Source organism: Mustela putorius, unplaced genomic scaffold, assembly GCF_011764305.1.
Source record: "Mustela putorius furo isolate JIRA1106 unplaced genomic scaffold, ASM1176430v1.1 tig00000698_pilon_pilon_pilon, whole genome shotgun sequence".
Taxonomy (NCBI): Eukaryota; Metazoa; Chordata; class Mammalia; order Carnivora; family Mustelidae; genus Mustela; species Mustela putorius.
The window spans coordinates 437,824-457,148 of NW_025421449.1; the positions used below are offsets into that span (position 1 = coordinate 437,824).

Sequence of the window (19,325 nt, forward strand, 5' to 3'; positions counted from 1 at the left end):
TTAGGGAGAAATTCGAATGTACTCCTCAGTCTTTTTAAAAAAATTTATTTATTTATTTGACAGAGAGAGAGAGAGAGAGAGAAATCACAAGTAGGCAGAGCAGCATTCAGAGAGAGAGGGGTAAGCCCGCTCCCTGCTGAGCAGAGAGCCCAAAGTGATCACCCACTGAGCAACCCAGGCTCCCCAAGCACCACTTAGTCTTAATTTGGATAATGTACCTGGTTATTCCTTCCAATGCTGATAACTTACTTCTTCTGGAGCCTTCATTGTTTCATCCATGAAGTGAATATGACCATCCTCAATGTACAAGGGCCAAATGGCTAACGAAAATGTAATGATGAACTTTTCAGACATCAAGTGTAGAGTCAAGGGAACACAGCTCTCTTCGGGCCTCTCTTTGATGTTGAGGGCAGTTTACCATCATCCGCCCCCCAGATATGGCTCAGTTGTGTCATCCCTGATCAGGCATTCCCTTGATCTATCCATAAACATTCAATTTAGAAACCCTAAAATTTGTCTCTCAGCCCAAGGGCCCCTTGGAAAAAAAAAGATAATGACAAGAAAAAATTGACACCTCTCTTCCAGTCCAAAATTTCCTTTTGACCTTAAAGGTGGGTGGAGGGGGGTATTATGAGAGAGGAGGGCCAAGGGGAGGGCTAAGGGTCGAGAGGGGAGTCCAGCTCCAGTTTGGGGAAATCCAGCTCGCATTTTGACTGTAGCTCAGTGGTGCAGGGTCCAGCAAAGGCAGAGCCCCTGCTTCACTCCCTGAGGTCTGTCCTGGGGAGACACTGCTGCTCCGGGGGGCTGACCTGGCGGGGAGTGGCAGCGCAGTCCGCTCCCGCACCGCTTTGTGCGCGCAGCCGCCGGTCCCCCGGCTCCCGGGTCTGCCCCCTGGGACAACCCCCTGCCCCGCCCCAGTCATGCAACTCTACCTGCCTCTCGCCCGTGGACCTTTGGGAAGCTGCCGCCCACCCCAGGGGCTCGGGCCCTGACCCTGCCAGGCAGCCGGTAGGTGTCCGCCCTGGGCCCACTCGAACTCCTCGCGCCCGCGGGGGCCCTGGGCTCCCAAGTTGTGGGGACCCGCGCGAGTTGGAAAGTTTGCCCGAGGGCTGGTGCGGGCTTGGAGCCGGGGGCACGCGTGCTACCCTCCGAGCCTGAGCCGGCCAGTGGTGAGCTGGGGCCGGGGCAGAGGGCAGGGGTGCGGGGACCCTCAGGCCGAGGCCGGAAGGGGGTGCGAGGGGCGGTACTCGGCTGGAGCTGGAATGAGGGCCAGAGCTAGGCGTCCGCGGCTCCTCCGGGTCCGCAGGGGTGGGCCCACTCCCCGCGGAGACCCCCTGCCCTGAGCCGCTGGGGGAGCTTTTGTTGCGGGTGGTAAACAATGCCCCCGGCCGGAGGACTGGACCGCCTGTCCCCGAGGCCCAGCTGCGGCGCGGGATTGGGGGAATGTGTGTGGGGGGGGAGCGGGGCCCGGGGCTCCTTGGGCTCGGACCTCAGGCGCCGCTGCAGCTGGGCTGGGGGAGGGCAAGTGTACCTTCGGGGATCCCTGAAGGTGCCGGCGACCCCTGCGCCTCTTAGGAGACTTGGAAGTCCCGCGCCTCAAGATTAGAGGAGTTAGGGCAAGTTGCGGGTGGGGAACCCGTCCTGTCGGTTCCAAGCGCATCCCCCCAAACAGATTTTCTCCCTCCCCCACGCTCGTGTCGGGCATAGGTTCGTTGGGAAACATTTGGCACTTCCCCCCCTGAGCATTTCGGGGAGGGGACTCCAAGGATGAAACTTTAGAGTGGAGGTAGCAGGGGAGTGTGACCCGAGGTGACCCGGAGTTACACCGGTCGGGGAGGAAGGGAGTAGGGGATAGAATTGGTGTTCTGTCAAAATGGCTTTTTGAAACTCCTTCGGAGCGCCACCAGGTCGCCGAGCGCGCTGGCGTTGCCGTCGCGTCAGTCGCACTGGCGGGATCCAGGAGCGGGGAGGTGCGCGGAGCCGGGGGCCGTGGAGCCGGGGAGGGGCCGGGTTCCGGCCGGAGCCTGCTGCCAGGGCCGCCAGCCCTTCACGTGTCGGGGAGGGAAGGGGCTAGATCTCTCTCCCGCTCCCTCGCTCCTCTCCTCCTCCCTCCACCCAGACCCCCAACTGATCGAGCTTCTGGAAGGGCTGTTTGCAGTCCACACAGTTCCACAAAAAGTGGTCAGGAAGTTGCCGACCGTCCCCAGTAGGCTTTCCACGTGAATGGGGAACCCAAACTGCGCATATCGGACCCAATAAAATGAATGTATTGCCAAGAAAACAAGCATTGCTTGCACTGGGAGTGTTTCCCCCGCCCCCATCTCGTCCTCTTCCCAAATTAACCATTTTGCCTCGGTCACTAGTTTGCCACTCCTCCCCGGTTCCAGTCTCCAGTACCACATGAGCTGCCCAGTACATGGTAATGGACAGTTTATGAAGAAATAAAGTGTAAGTGCTTCGAGACGAGAAGCGAGTGGAAGATAAGGTGCACAGTCTAGGGTCCGCGGGGTGCGCTGCGCGCCGCACCGGGATGGGTTGAAGGGCGGCGCTGTAGGGCAGCAGCCTCAAGTCAGCCCTGAACCCAGAAGTGCCCACTTGCCTTTCTCCCCCCTCCCAACAATATTTAATAAAATAAATTTAGTGAGGTAAAGACGATGGCTTCTTTAGGCCTCAGGATGCCAAACACAGGTATGTATGTATGTAGGCATGTAGGCAAATATATCTATATTTGCTTGTTAACCAGTTAGGGCAAGAGTAATTGAGCGCATATCAGGAATTTATGACGACAGTTAAACAAGGGTGGTACACGCAGGTAGTTGCCTAGATAAGGAAATGTTTGGACGTTAGTCGGTATAGTTTCCAAGAACTGAAAGACTTGCATACTGTGATTTTGGGTGTGTTTTCTGATTTTAATCAGTTTAAGGTTGCCTTGCCTTCCCTTCCCTCCCCAATTAAGAGATCCTAAATAGGTTGGTTGCTAGCCTCTGACAGTGTTTAAAGTCATGCTATGAAATCAGCTAAGCTTCAGAATCAAGATATAGGGGAGTTATTGGCACATAATGTCCCTTTTTCTCTGCAAAGATGAGTAGCGGGAACTTCCAACTCTTCAACCACCGCTTACCATTTTAATGAGAGTTAACTGTCGAACTCAGCTCTGGTTTTCCAGAACTGATAGGTCGGAGGTTTGAATCAGACATGGTTCTGCCCTTTGTTTCTCTTCCCTCTCCAATCTTCTTTATCTGGTTTGTCCATCCCCTCCCCCACTCTCTTTGCATCTATCCTTCTTTCCCCACACACTTAAATTTCTTCCCCCCCCCAGGTCTTTTACTTTTAGTCTTCAGCATTTTGATCCCAGTTACCTTTTTTATATTCTACCTTTATTACCATAAATCTCTTCCTCTTGTCTTTTGCTCCCCCTCTCCCCTTTAAAGAGACTTTTTTCTTCTTTAGGCTTTTTACTATTCCCCCTGTATTTTATGTTTTTCTTGTTTTTGGAAGAGTCATGCTATCTCCATTTTAACTTCTCCCTTCCCTTTTCTGTGGCCCTCTTAGGCCTTTTTTTTTTTCTTGCTCTCTGCAGGGCAGCTGGGGTATTTTACATATGGAAGGAGCCTTTGACTAAATCTGCTAGTATTCTAGTGAGTTTCCTTGAACAGCCTTTCCTTGCGCGGAGGGCTCTCACACTTCCTGTGGTAGAAGACTAGGAACTGCAAGCAGCCCGCCCGCCTCGTCTTCCTTTACATGTAGAATTTAGTTGCTGGATGAAGCTAAGCCGGGTGGTGCCTTTTAAAAGAAATGTTGAACATCTTCTTTCTCTCAGTCAAGTGCAATAGGCTTTAAATTATAAGACGCCGAATGGAGTGACTGTGAAATCAGAGCCACTTTTGCCTCTAGCCCTACGATGAAAATACTCACCACTCTTTTTGGCCACCGCTGGTAGTGGTAAGGGTTGCAATATATTTTTAAATTGACATGCAGGCTGTATGGTTCCATCATTTCAGCCACTTCCTGCTCAGGGGACTTTGGGAGATCCAGGAGGAGGAGGGATGTAGGTGGGAGAGGATTTTCTGATGTGGTGCTGTCAACATGGTCTTTTACAGAAAACTGATACAGTTTAGGAAGTCAGCTTTTTATTTTTTAAGCAAGGGAATTACTTCCATAATTACAGAAAAGGCCGTCTGTAGGGAAAAGTTGAATACTTAGTAAGCTCAAATAATAGTGATGAAAATACCTGAACCCATTGTTGACCAATCTGGTTAGGTAGGTTTATGTTACTTGTGAATAATTAGCAGATCCTTACCCTGGGATGTTTGTCATATTCACCCTGGGGCCTGCTCCTGCCGCTTCTGTCCTCTGTCTTTTAGTTTATATTCTCTACTTTAGGCTGGCATCATGTCTTTCCTGTTTCAAATTATATGTTGACCTCTTATCTCCTGGCTTAAGATGTTTGGATCTCATATGCTCTAGTCCCCTATATCTCAAGGACATTTTAGGAAAAAGCATTTTTATTTTTGTGCCCTCTGGTGAAAAGACTTGCTAACTAATGTTTTGCATCCCATAGTGGTTGGGGTTTTTTGTTTGTTTCATTTTGTTTTCTCTTCTTCTAAGAAGCCACAGGATCATATCAATGAACTGCAAATAATTAGGGCCTATGGTATCTGTTTAATAACAGGAACACTATTTTCTTATTTTTCTGCTCTGATAATATTATCCTGCGGCTATCTCTCTACCACTCAGACTCTTGGATATATTCTAGAGTAGAATAAAATTGATTTTGAGAAATATTATAATGTCAGTATTCATCACAGATGAAAATGGGAAAAAAAAGAAATGAAAACTGGAAGTAGAATTAATTTTCAATTGTAAATATCTTTTTGTATGACTTAAGTACTCTATAATAAACAAAAGCACCCAAAAAGAGGAAATGGAGCCTCTAATATCGTTTACAGATTAATAAGGAAAATAAATACCAGGAGGTCTGTGGGGATAATTCCATATTTAAGTATGGACCCGTTAAAAGAATGGACTACATTGTTTTTTTTTTCCCCCCCACAAATTTAAAAAAAAAAGCAAAAAAAAAAAAAATAGCATGCTGCCTCTCCCAGAGTTCAGCCCTGGGGATATCTTAGTTTATCACAAAAGAAGGTCACATTTCATCAGTGGAGCCAAGGGTGATAAAATTAGGATCTTGTGGGAGCCCTTATTTTGTTTCTGATTGTCTGTTTCTTTGGCTGGGTGGTACCCAGTGGTTTCTCCCCTGCAGTTGGGTTTTTCAGGGGTCATTGGCCTCTTTCACGATCTCATAAAAAGGCTGTTACCATTTAAAGAGGCCACATCTTCCCAATCCATGTTGCTCATACCTTTTCCATTTCCTTGGCAGGCTCTTTTTCAGGAGATAAGGTTTGAATGGTAAACATTATCTTAATTACAAGCCTGAATTTCTAAAGCACTTTAATTTAAAAATATAAAAGAATATATGGGACCGAGATCAATTTATAAACTACTTTCAAAAGCAGATCCCATGACACCTTCTGGCATATCCAGATTACTTGCCTACATATGTGAATTTTAATTTTCGTGGCTGATGGCAATACCGAGATTATATGCTCCTAATAATTTTTTAGCAATGTAATCTTGATACAAGAGATAAAGCGAGCTTATACTGATCTTGTTGAATTTCTGAAGAATGGAAAGGATTGCTTTTTGCTATCTGAAAAAAACATCCTTATAAAGACTGCTTACTTTCTGGAGATTAGAACTGGAATGTCTTTTGTTTTCTAAAAATACTGGTACAAAAAGCAGTGGTCTTTGGAGAAAATATCCTACAGTTTTTCACAGCCAGAAAGTTAGTGAAAGCCAAAAAATTTTTTTTTCTTTTTTTAAGAAAAAGGGGAAAGGAGTGAACTTAGATGCCAAGAACTCAAGTGAAGTATTGTCGGGTCTAGTGTTTGTATTTAGTACAGATTTATCAGACTTATTTTTCTTGTGGTTAATGTTATCACTAATGTCTATTTAAAAAGTCTGTCTTAAAGGCACAATACTTTGACTTTCAGTGTTGTGCTCTGGGATCTTTTATTATAGTACCTGGCTTACAATGTGTTAAGTGATAACAGAAACAAAAGAACTGGATCTTGTTTTGCAGAATATAGCAGACTGTGGGTTAAAGTGCCTCTAATAATGATAACCATCCTTTAGCTTGTTTTCTCTTATTATTGTGTGTGTGTGTGTGTGTTTTAAGATTTTATTTATTTATTTGACAGAGAGAGATCACAAGTAGGCGGAGAGGCAGGCAGAGAGGCAGGCAGAGAGAGAGGAGGAAGCAGGTTCCCTGCTGAGCAGAGAGCCCAATGCGGGACTCAGTCCCAGGACCCTGAGATCATTACCTGAGCCAAAGGCAGAGGCTTAACCCACTGAGCCATCCAGGCGCCCGCTTTTTTGTATTTTCGAAGTATAAGCAGCCTTTTATTTTTTTTTAGCTCCCATTTATTATTAAACATCTATCATATGACCAGCCCTATGCTAAGTGTTTACACAGGTCATCTCATTTTATTCTCGTGGTAACCCAGTGAGGTTCAGTACTATTATGCTTCCTATTCTGTTATACATAAAAAAAACTGAAGGATAGAGAGACTGAGGAATATATCAGAATCCTATGACTAGTAATGTTTCTGAGCTGGAAACTGAACCCTGCCTATTTCCGAAGTCCTTCTTACCTTACGTTCCCCCCGTGTCTCCTCAACCTCAGATACCACTAGGAAGCCACCAGGCTTTCCCTGTAGGAGCCCAGTGATACCTCAAAACAACCTCGTTTTGATGTAGAAACTTTGACTCAGTTAAATAGGTTCAGGGAGGACATAGCTGGTGATCACAAATTCAAACTCAGAGCTTTCTGATGGACACATCTCTAGCTACTAAACCAACCACTGCATCTCAGGATTACCTGGATCAAATTAGTACAACAAAAACAAACACACAATTGGAAAATGTTAGAGGGCTGACAAATTTTTACTTCCTCAAGTAATAACAGTATAAAATAAATCTATCGCTACCATTTCACAAAAGAAAGGACTTTTATTTTTTTATTTTTATTTATTTTTTTAAAAGATTTTATTTATTTATTTGAGAGAGATTTATTGAGAGAGATCACAAGCAGGCAGAGAGAGAGGAGGAAGCAGGCTCCCCGCTGAGCAGAGAGCCCGATGTGGGACTCGATCCGAGCTCATGACTTGAGCCGAAGGCAGCGGCTTAACTAGCTGAGCTACCCAGGAGCCCCAGGACTTTTATTTTTAAAAGAAAGGGCGGGTGCCTGGATGGCTCAGTGGGTTAAGCCGCTGTCTTCAGCTCGGGTCATGATCTCAGGGTCCTGGGATCGAGTCCCGCATCGGGCTCTCTGCTCAGCGGAGAGCCTGCTTCCCTCTCTCTCTCTCTGCCTGCCTCTCCATCTACTTGAGATTTCTCTCTGTCAAATAAATAAATAAAATCTTAAAAAAAAAAATTAAAAAAAAAAATAAAAGAAAGGGCATTTTTTAAAAGGTTTTATGTATTTATTTATTATTTTAAAACATTTATTTGAGAGAGAGCGTGTGCACACAAGAGAGAGAGGGAGCACGAACGGGGGCAGGGGCAGAGGCAGAGGTAGAGGAAGAAGCCAACTACCCCGGCTGAGTGTGGTGTCCTGGCAGGCCAGCAGCTCCCGTGGGGATGGGGGTGGGGGACAGGGGGCAGGCCTTCATCCTAGAACCCTGGATCATGACCTGAGCTGAAATCAGAGACTTAACTGACTGAGCCATCCATGCGCCCCTATTTATTTGAGAGAGAGCAAGTGAGCCTGAGTGCGAATGGGGGGAGGGGCAGAAGGAGAAGAGTGAGAGAATCCCAATCAGACTCTCCCTCAACTTGGAGCCAGTCGTGGGGCTCCATCCCCTGATCTAAGATCTTGGCCCAAGATGACCCCAGTGGAAACCAAGAGTGTGGGTTGCTCAACAGACTAAGCCATCCAGTAACCCCAAGAAGAGTTGTTTAAAATGAATAAATTCAACTTTATGAAAAACATGAAACTGCCTGTTTTTTTCTGATTTTGTCACAGACTGTTGCTCACTTGGTTGCAGACTAGTTTTTTGGTAACTATCCTGTACCATGCTTACAAATCCAACAACTTGTCAACTGTTAAAGAATCCTTACTCATGGTAACACTCTTGATTCTGTGATCTTTAGGGAGTATATTGATACATCTTGTATGGTGAGCTTTATTCTTTTTTTTTTTTATACATTTTATTTATGTATTTGACAGACAGAAATCACAAGTAGGCAGAGAGGCAGTCAGAGAGAGAGGGGGAAGCAGGCTCCCTGTAGAGCAGAGAGCCCGATGTGGAGCATGATCCCAGGACCCTGGAAATCATGACCTGAGCCTAAGGCAGAGGCTTTAACCCACTGAGCCACCGGGCGCCCCGGGTGAGCTTTATTCTTGTTCATAGTTTGGTTTTATTCTGCCTTAGGGTAAGCAGTCTGAGGAGACCAAAGACAATTATGATGGCTCTTAGTCCCCTTTCTTTCTTTCTTTTCCTTTTTTTTTTTTTTTAAATTTGACAGAGAGAGAGAGGGCACAAGCAAGCAGAGAGGCAGGCAGAGAGACAGTGGGAAGCAGGCTCCCCAATGAGCCACTCAGGTGCCCCTTAGTCCCCTTTCATTTTCTTCCTTTTTCTTGCTTACCTTTCAAATAATAGTTGCTTGCCTAGTATGATTTACGGTTCTAATGATCTCATTTTCTCTTTATTTCCAATTTCCTTGCCTAGGCATTCATCATGAGACTTTTGAGACCCTTGGTAGAAGGGATTTTAGAACCAGCAGTCTTTGGATTAAGTCGGGTGAAAGAGAAAAGAGGGACATCATTTCTGGGTGTGGGCAGTGCCCACCACAGTGCCTTCCTTATACATAGTAGGTACTCAACAGATAATTGTTGGACCCGTGAGTCTTTTTTGTAACCTAATCTGTCAATACTAACTCCTCAGATTTTATGCTATTTTTGTGTGCATGTATAAAGCTCAGAATTTGTAGACTGTCCATTGGAATGTGGAATTAATATTATCGGATCTCCAAATAGAGTTTCTTGGATTATAATAAGGCTCTCTTCTTATGGTTTTACCAGTTTTACTGTCCAACACATGACATCTCTGCCTATGTGGTGATGTGCTGAGCAAAGAGATTAAGAGATAATTTTTTTCAGGACCCAAAATTGTAAAGATTGGGATTTAATCTTTCAACTACATGTAACTACAACAGTTGTGGTTTCTAATACAGAATAGCCCCCTTGCTTACCCTGTGCATGGAACTTCATCAACTAAGTCAGTTGTCACGTAATTAAAGGGGCTTTATTTGTGAATCCAGGGTTTAAAGGATGCTTTGGTATCTTTTGTGTTTATATTTTCTTTTGCAGTAAACCTTCTCAGTGCCCTAATTTTGATTAATAATTGTTAGTAGATACTGTATTTCAAATGGGAGAATACATAGGAAGAAGACTCACTCCTGTTTTTTTTTGTTGTTGTTGTTGTTATTTCAGATCAAAATCTTGTGCCAGTGAGCTCAGCCATGTTGCGTCCAGATTCTCCTCAGAAGTGAGACTTTCCAAAGGACCAATGACTCTGTTCCCTGTGCCCTTTCATTTTTTCCTACTCTGTAGCTATGTCTCGATCGCGCCATGCAAGGCCTTCCAGATTAGTCAGGAGGGAAGATCTAAACAGAAAGAAAAGCAGCCAACTTAAGAAGCCATCTAAGGCAACCAACAAAAATGTGGCATCAGTCAAGACTGTGAGCCCTGGAAAATTAAAGCAGTTAATTCAAGAAAGAGATGTTAAGAAAAAAATAGAGTCCAAACCACCTATGCCAGTCAGAAGCCTTCTGACAAGGGCTGGAGCAGCACGAATGAATTTGGATAGGACCGAGGTTCTTTTTCAGAACCCAGAATCCTTAACTTGCAATGGGTTTACAATGGCTCTCCGAAGCACCTCTCTTAGTAGACGACTCTCCCAACCTCCAGTGATCATAGCCAAACCCAAGAAAGTTCCACCTCCGAAGAATTTAGAAAAGCAACATGAATGTGATTATAATGTAATTACTGACATGGGAGTAAAACACTCAGAAAATGATCCTGTTTCAACGCAAGTCCCCCTAATTGCTTCTGATATAGAGAATCTAATTGGTGTACAAAATGCATCTTTATTTAAAGGTGAGAGCCAAGAGACAACCCAGTCTTGGTCCCAGAGGGTGGAGGGTTCCAAAGTAAATGTCTCCACTCAGAGTGATCCTGTAGTAGAGATTGTTTCTGGGTCATCAGAAGAGACACGTGGTGGTGAAGTACTATTCTCTAAAGAGACTTTGAATGATATCAACGATTCCCCTAGAATGTTCGCTCAGGACACTCTGTGTGCTCCTTTGCTCCAAAGAGCAGCCCTCAAAGTTACTTACAAAGGAAACTCCAGCATTCAGTTAGAAGATTTGGGTTCACGAGTAGAATCTCTTAAGCTGTCTGATTCTTACCTGGATCCCATCAAAAGTGAACGTGATTGCTACCCCACCTCAAGCTTTAATAAGGTTGTACCTGAATTGGACCTTAGAAACTGTTTGTCCATTGGTGGGTCCATATATCCTACCTCATTAATAAAACTCCTCTTGGCGAGCTCAGAACAAGAAACCCTTGGTGCTAAACCGGATCATCAAGAGGTACTCAAAGCTACCCCAGATCAACCACAAATTCTTAATACCACCCCCGTCATAGGACAGGCTTTTAGTGCTGTCCCACGTCAATGGGAAGTTCCTGGTGCTAACAAAATTCATGGAGAGGCTCTGGATGAGACCCCAGACCCACCAGAGATGCCTGGTGCTATTCCAGTCCAAGGAGAGGTCTTTGGTGCTATCCTAGACCAACAAATCCTTGGAATGGGTGGTGGTACTGCCTCCAACCCACCTATCTTTCTTCCTGCTCCTCTAAACCCAATTGCTACCTATACTGCTCTCCCAGAATGGCCTGAGCCCCAGAGCACTGTTTCATATGGGCTTGAGGTCCAGGGCGCTGTGCAGATTTTGCCCTTGGGCTCTGGTCACACTCCTCAGGCATCATCAAACTCAGAGATAAGTTCGGTACCTCCAATAATGACTATTAGCAATATAGAAAATGAGAAGCAGGTTCATATAAGCTTTCTGCCAGCTGACACTCAGGGGGTCCCGTTAGCCTCTGAGCCAGGACTCTTCCATGCTTCCCAGGGCATTACCCAACCCTCTCAGGCTGGTCCCAGCCCAATGGAAGGTGGGAGCTCCCAGATCGGCATGACCAGTGTGGCTGACACCAATACCACAGTGGTGTCCAGGCCAGTGTCACTCGCCAGTACCTCTTCTCCTTCATATACAACTTTGCTACCTACTTTGGAAAAGAAGAAACGAAAGCGGTGTGGGGTCTGTGAGCCCTGCCAGCAGAAGACCAATTGTGGTGAATGTACTTACTGCAAGAACAGAAAGAACAGCCATCAGATCTGTAAGAAAAGGAAATGTGAGGAGCTGAAAAAGAAACCATCCATCATTGTGCCTTTGGAGGTGAGTAAATCCCCACAGGCTGGAAGATGCCTGTGGGGCTCCGTAGAGTGATCTGTGCAGACTAGGTGATTCAGTATTATGTCCTTTGCCTTTGGTAACATTTTTTTTTTTTAAGATTTTATTTATTTATTTGACAGAGATCACAAGTAGGCAGAGACCCAGGCAGAGAGAGAGAGAGGGGGAAGCAGGCTCCCTGCTGAGCAGAGAGCCCTATGCAGGGTGGGATCCCAGGACCCTGGGATCATGACCTGAGCTGAAGGCAGAGGCTCTAACCACTGAGCCACCCAGGTGCCCCTTTTGGTAACATTTTATATTATCTCTAAGGATTTGTGGTTCTACCCAATGTATGTCTTGTCCAGTGAGCAATACCTTAGCTTATTTTTAGAATTTGTCTCAGAAAACTAGAACATAAAGTTTTTCCATTATGGGATTTGATGGAGACAGGGAAATGACATGAAATGTGGTTTTGCAAAGATTTCTCCTATGCCTTATTTTGCTTAGTTGTATGTCTTTTATGGAAGTTGCAGATTTATCTTAAATTTAAATTAAGAGTGGAACAAATTAATTAACTTCCTTGCAGCTTGAGGAACCAGTGGAATTAAACTTCTACTCTTTTGAAAGAATAAAACTGTCTGTATCCTTCATTTGGAAACTTTGCCTTTGAAGGTATAACAATAACAAAGCTTTCATCTTAACTTTTGGCAGATGATTTCCTCCTGATTCACATCTCCCATGTGGTTGTTAGGATTATCAGAAGTTCAAAATGGTTTGTAAACTCCAAAGTGATATATTGGTTCTCATTATTACAGTTTATGAGCCTAAGGTACTGAAAATATTGGTTGGCTTAGACTTTAAAGGATTTTATGGAACTTGGTTAATACTTGATTTTCAGACCTTTAAAACACATGCCAACTATGGTGTTAATGATTTTTAGATCACTCATTTGAAGTTATGCTTATTTTGTGTCTGCTATAAAGACAGGTATAGTAGAATAGGTTAATTTAAAAGTATTGTGAACTTAAACGTAGTCATTCTTTTCTATTTCACTCTTAAATTATCTGTCCCTAAATGCTGACTTTCTACTGGACCCTTTGCAAATAAGGTCGGACATTTAACTGATCATGTATTAATGGACATTTGAGGTATTTATAAAATATTCTGTCATTATAAACCTTACTGCAATGGATAAATTTTATTCAAGTCACTTCACATGTGTGGGAGTGGCCAGCAAATGGTTTACAAACATACATCTAAACCACTAGCAGCAATATCTTACAGTTCATGTTTGTAGCATTGCCATATGGCATCAAGGCTGCAAGTACTCACTTGATCTCTAATAGGTATAGTCCAGTTTGTTTTCTTTTTTCTAAACCTGCTCCTCTTTTTGCATTATGTATTTGACTTAACGACTGACCATCGACATGGTCACCCAAAATGGAAAATTCAGTCATCTTTGAGGCCTTCCTCTCACTTTTCTAGATTTCTTGCTCTATGAGATTGGAGTACTCCTACCTTTCCATTCTCTTGGCTACTTCTATAGTTAATGCCTTTGTCTTTTATTGGGACAATTTTAGTGCTCTCTCTATTATCAGCAAGTATTTACTGCACTTCTACTCAGGCTGTGCACTGGGGATATAGTCGTGAGTGTCCCAGCTAAAAGAGAAGTCAGGATGTTGAACATCTTAAGTGCAGTTCAAGTTTTCTTTCTAAAACCCTGATGATTCTCCTACTTAAATACATTTAGTGCTCTACTCTGTGTGATGTATCTCACTCAAAACAAAACAAAACAGAAATAGAGAAGAGCTCTTTGTGCCTTCCAAGTATAGATGAAGCCTAACTTCTTCTTCTTCTTCTTCTTCTTTTTTTTTTAAAGAGAGACAGCCAGAGGGAGAAAGATGAGAGGGGGTGAGGGAAGGTAGAGGGAGAGGGAGAGAGAGAATCTCAAGCAGACTTTCCGCTGAGCATGAAGCCCGATGTGGGGCTTGAGATCCCATGACCCTGAGATCATGATTTGAGCCAAAATAAAGAATGAGATACCGGAGCACCTGGGTTGCTTAGTTGGTTGAGCGGCTGCCTTCTGCTTAGGTTGTAATCCCGGAGTCCTGGGATCGAGTCCTGCATCCGGCTCCCAACTCCATGGAGAGTCTGCTTCTCCCTCTGACCTTCTCCCCTCTCATGCTCTCTCTCTGTCAAATAATAAATAAAATATTAAACAAACAAACAAACCTGTGAGATACTTAACCCGCTGAGCCACCCAGGTGCCCTCCAAAAGATTTACTTTTATCACTTACAAAGCTGATTCTGAAGAATGTATTTGGTTGTCCTTATACTGAACCCTGGCCCCAGATAGACCTAAAGTTCATGGAGAGGCATAGGAGAATATAACAAACACTTCTCTGAGGGAAGTTCGTTCTGAGAGACCAAAGAATAGTTGTATACCCTTGTTACTGGTTTCTTTGCTTAATATTTATGAATAATATTGTTTATTCGTTTTTATTGCATTATGGTCTTCCCTTGTATGTTTATACCACAATACATTAATCCATTCTACTGTTTTTTTTTTTAATTTTTAAAAGATTTTATTTATCCATATATCAAAGAGAGAGAGAGAGAGCCCATAATCAGGGAGAATGGCAGACAGAGGGAGAAGCAGGCTTGCTGCTGAGCAAGGAGCCTGATGCAGGACTTGATCTCAGGACCTTGAGATCATGACCTGAGCCAAAGGCAGACACTTACCTGACTGAGTCACCCAGGCGTCTCCAATCCATTCTACTGTTAGTGTGCACATTGTCATAAATGTCTTTTGGTGAATATATGTGTGCATTCTAGTGAATAGATTTCTGGGAGTGGAATTGCTGGGTCACAGAATACAAATGTGTAGCTTTCATGGATATTATTCAGCAACTGTGGTTGTTCATGTTAAGATTCTTCATCAGTATGTATGAGAGTTTCACTAGCCCCACATCCTTGTCCACACTTGGTATTTTCTGTCTTGTTTTACTTGAATCGATTTGTTGGGTGTGTAGCGGCATCACTACATTGGACTCATTGAGCTACTTTGCTTCTTAGTCATTTAGATATTGTTTTTGTCTATTTTTAAATGTGTTTTTTTGCCTTTTCATTATTGCTTTATAAGAGTTCATTACATTTTATTGATACAAATTCTTTGTTGAATATATGATTGTGTAGATCTTTACATAAGCCGTGACAACTTTTCACTCACTTTATCCTGCCTTTTTTTTTTTTTTTAAAGATTTATTTATTTATTTATTTGACAGGCAGAGATCACAAGTAGGCAGAGAGGCAGGCGGGAGGAAGGGGAAGCAGGCTCCCCACTGAGCAGAGAGAGCCCAATGTGGGACTCCATCCCAGGATCGTGGGATCATGACCCAAGCCCAGGGCAAAGGCTTTAACCCACTGAGCCACCCAGGCGCCCCTATCCTGCTTTTTAATGAATAGAAGATTTTAACTTTAATGTTCAGTTTATCAATGCTTTCCTTTATGTCCTGGTTAAGAAAATTTTGTCTATTTCTTGCCCATTGCAAAGTCATGAAGATGTTTTTTGCTTCCTTCTTAAAAAGTTACTTTTTAAAAAAAATTTTTATTTTTTTTTAAGATTTTATTTATTTATTTGACAGAGATCACAAGTGGGCAGAGAGACAGGCGGAGAGAGTGGGGGAAGCTCCCTGCTGAGCAGAGAGCCTGATGCGGGGTTCAATCCCAGGACCTTAAGATCATGATCTGAGCTGAAGGCAGAGGTGAACCCACTGAGCCACCCAGGCACCCCTAAAAAGTACTTTTTTAAGCTTTTCACATTAAACTATATCTGGAACTGACTTCTTTGTGTAGTGTGAGGAGTCAAGAATGATTCTTTTTCGTATGGCTCTCTAATTGACTGGCACCATTAGTGAAATGACCATCCTTTCCCTGTTACTACAGTCTTCGTTTTTGTCATAAATCAGATGATTGCTTAGTTCTGAGTCTATTTCTAGATTCTGTTTCATTGGTCTTTTTGTCTATCCTTATGTCTAAACTCCTCATCAGTAGGCTTTATAATTGTAACAATTATACGGGTAGTGTAAGTCCTTCAGCTTTGTTCTTCAGTACTGATTTGGGCTATTTATATTGTTGTTCTTTACATTTTCGTTAACATTTTGAATCAGCTTGTAAATTTCCACCAGAAACTCTGCTGGGATTTTATTGTGATTATGTTGAACCTATACATCAATTTGGAAAGACTGACATTTTTTACAATATTGAATCTTGTAGCTCATCTTTATATCTTTTTTTAAAAAGATTTTATTTATTTATTTGATAGACAGAAATCACAAGTAGGCAGAGAGGTAGGCAGAGAGAGAGGGGGGAAGCAGGCTCCCTATTGAGCAGAGAGCCTGACTCGGGGCTTGATCCCAGGATTCTGGGATCATGACCTGAGCTGAAGGCAAAGGTTTTAACCCAGTGAGCCTCTCAGGTGGCCCTGATAGTTCTTGAAAATATTTATTTGTTGTTAGTATTAATGATTGAAGTCCATACACTTAGATTACTAAGAATACTGCTAAATATATTTCATGTATTTTTATGTTCCTTACATAAGAATTATTTTACTTATTGCCGGGCGCGGTGGCGCGCGCGCTGTGTAGTCCTAAGAATACTCGGGAGGCTGAGGCAGGAGGGATCGCTTGAGCCCAATATGTATTTCATGTATTTTTAAGTTCGGCCTGACCTCCCGGGAGCGGGGGACCACCACTAAGGATGAACCGGCCCAGAATCAAAATTTTCACTGGGATCGCGCCTGTGAATAGCCATTGCAGAGTTGGAGTGATTGAGAAGTGAGAAATAGAAAATACATTTATAATTTTAAAATATTAATATTTTTGTTACCACTTATGTTAAACAAGTGTACACTTTTTTTTTTTTTTTAATTTATTTTAATTATTTAACAGAGAGAAATCACAAGTAGATGGAGACACAGAGAGAGAAGAGAAGAAGCAGGCTCCCTGCCGAGCAGGGCCCGATGCGGGGCTCGATCCCAGGCCCTGAGGATAATGACCTGAGCCGAAGGCAGCGGCTTAACCCACTGAGCCACCCAGGCGCCCCACAAGTGTACACTTTAAAAATAGCACCTGGGTGGCTCAGTGGGTTAAGCCTCTGCCTTCAGCTCAGGTCATGATTACAGGGTGCTGGGATGGAGGCCCCCCCATCACAATGGGCTCTCTGCTCAGCAGGGAGCCTGCCTCCCCCCCCCCCCGCCCCTGCCTTGGCTTGGGGTTCTGCGGACTTGTGATCTCTCTTTCTGTCAAACAAATAAATAAAAATCTTCAATAAAAATAATAAAAACAGGGGTGCCTGGGTGGCTCAGTGGGTTAAAGCCTCTGCCTTCAGCTCAGGTCATGATCCCAGGGTCCTGGGATTGAGCCCTGCATCCAGTTAGTTCTCTGCTCAGTGGGCAGCCTGCTTCCCCCTCCCCTCCCCTGCCCCCTCACCTGCCTCTCTGCCTACTTGTGATCTCTGTCTGTCAAAAAAAAAAGATTAAAAAAAAATAATAAAAACAGAATAGTTAGAATTCTTTTTCTAAAATATACTTAGCATTATTTATACTTACCATTTCTCACAAGGTTAACTACTGATGTCTGAGATAAGTAACAACAATTTTTTACTTACCTTTTTTGGTTATAGATTACATTTTCATCTCCCACAAAACCATAATTTTTTTATTTGTATAAAAAGGTGGTTAGATATTATTCCCAGAGATATCTTTCAGCCAAGAGATAAAATGGAATTTTTCTGCCAAGTGTAGTTCAGCTTACTTTCTCTATATTCAAAAATATAGATAATTAAAGCCACTAACTTTATAACTCATAGGCATCTAGGAATTTGCTCTTGGCTAGGTATACTTCAAATGTATTTGTAACTTAGCATGTAAGAAATATTTTAAGTCATATAGGATTGTTTTTCTATTTACTGTATAATGTTAGAAGTGGGGGAAAAAAAAGGAAGGGGTGCCTTTTAGAGACAGAGGGTAGGTATGTGATCAGGCTACACTGGCTAGTAATTTTTATTTTTTATATATATTTTTAAAGATTTTATTTATTTATTTGACAGACAGAGCTCACAAGTGGGCAGAGAAGCAGACAGAGAGAGAGGAAGAAGCGGGCTCCCTGTTGAGCAGACACCCCCCATGTGAGGCTTGGTCCCAGGACCCTGCCAAAGGCAGAGGCTTTAACCCACTGAGCCACCGAGGCACCCCTGGCTAGTAATTTTTAGTGTGTGTAAAAAGAAAAGTAAATAAAACATAGTTTGTAAATATGTTTTTGAAGGCAGAATATTGAATTATATATCTGTAGCTTGATGATTTGGGTATAGTACATAACACATTTAATAAATCAGTAAATGAGCAGTTGGTAAGTTGGTTACTAAAGTGAAAAAATCTCTTATATTTACTCTAGTTAATAAGCTTTTCCCAAAATATAGAAGATATTATATGATAATATCATTATTATTATTTTGTCTTTTAAAAACGTATTTATTTATTAGAGAGAGAGCTTGTGCATGTGACTGCCTGTGGGGGGGGGGGGGGGGAGGTGAAAAGGATGGGGTGGGGGGAGGGGCCCAGAGAGAGGGAGAGAGAGAATCCCAAGTAGTCTCCTCACTCAGTGCATGAACCCGACCCTGGGCTTAATCTCATGACCCTGAGATCATGACCTGAGTCGAAACCGAGAGTCGGACACTTAACCAACCGAGCCACCAAGGCGCCCTATTTTTTTTCAAGATTGTATTTTTAGGTAATCCTATACCCAGTGTGGGGCTCAAGCTTACAACCCTGAGATCAAGAGGGACATGCTTTACAGACTGAGCCAGCCAGGCCACCCCTGTTTGGTTAGAGTAAACAGCAGTGCAGTAGAAAACACTGTAAAATGTGCTATTTGTTACCATGCTGTCTTCTGAGCTAATGCAAATTTTACCTGGGAAAATAGTATCTCCAAAGGTTGTGCTTGAAAAACTAAAAGTTGAGTTGTAGTGTATGAATCAAACTGAACTACTGACTCTCCACTGGTTTATGACTAGTGTGGTAAGAGCCTAGTTCCGGAGATGTCATTTCAGAATTGGTTGACATACTTGTTTTTATTTTATTTAATCCATTTTATTTTATTTTTAAAAATATTTTAAAAGATTCATTCATTTATTTATTTGACACAGAGAGAGAGGTCACAAGTAGGCAGAGAGTCAGGCAGAGAGAGAGAGGGAAATAGGCTCCCTGCTGAGCAGAGAGACTGATGTGGGGTTCGATCCCAGGACCCTGAGATCATGGACCTGGACTGAAGGTAGAGGCTTAACCCACAGAGCCACCCAGGTGCCCCTATTTTTTTATTTTTTTTTTTAAAGATTTTATTTATTTATTTGACAGAGAGAAATTACAAGTACACTGAGAGGCAGGCAGAGAGAGAGAGAAGGAAGCAGGCTCCCTGCTGAGCAGAGAGCCCGATGCGGGACTCGATCCCAGGACCCTGAGATCATGACCTGAGCCACCCAGGCGCCCCCAGGCGCCCCTATTTAATCCATTTTAGTGGGAATGGGGTGGGATAAGCCTCTCCTGGAGACTGCTTTTTTTTAACTTTTTTTTTTATTTTAATTTTTTCGTTTATTTTTAAGATTTTTATTTACAGAAAGAGTGCATGTGAGAGCGCTTGTACATGCACAGGTGGGGACAGAGAGGAAAGGATAGGGACAAGCGGACTCCACAC

General features: G+C 43.3%; 1 protein-coding gene across 1 annotated transcript in view; it reads left to right on the forward strand.

The window, feature by feature from the left end:
• The first annotated feature begins 786 nt into the window (after positions 1-786).
• TET1 (tet methylcytosine dioxygenase 1) overlaps positions 787-19,325 on the forward strand; it is a 145,449-nt gene continuing 126,910 nt past the window's right edge. Inside the window, exons 1-2 of the mRNA XM_045083435.1 lie at positions 787-1,008; positions 9,557-11,583. Coding sequence (XP_044939370.1) covers positions 9,679-11,583 — 1,905 coding nt within the window. The 5' untranslated portion in view covers positions 787-1,008; positions 9,557-9,678. The remainder of the gene's footprint in view (positions 1,009-9,556; positions 11,584-19,325) is intronic.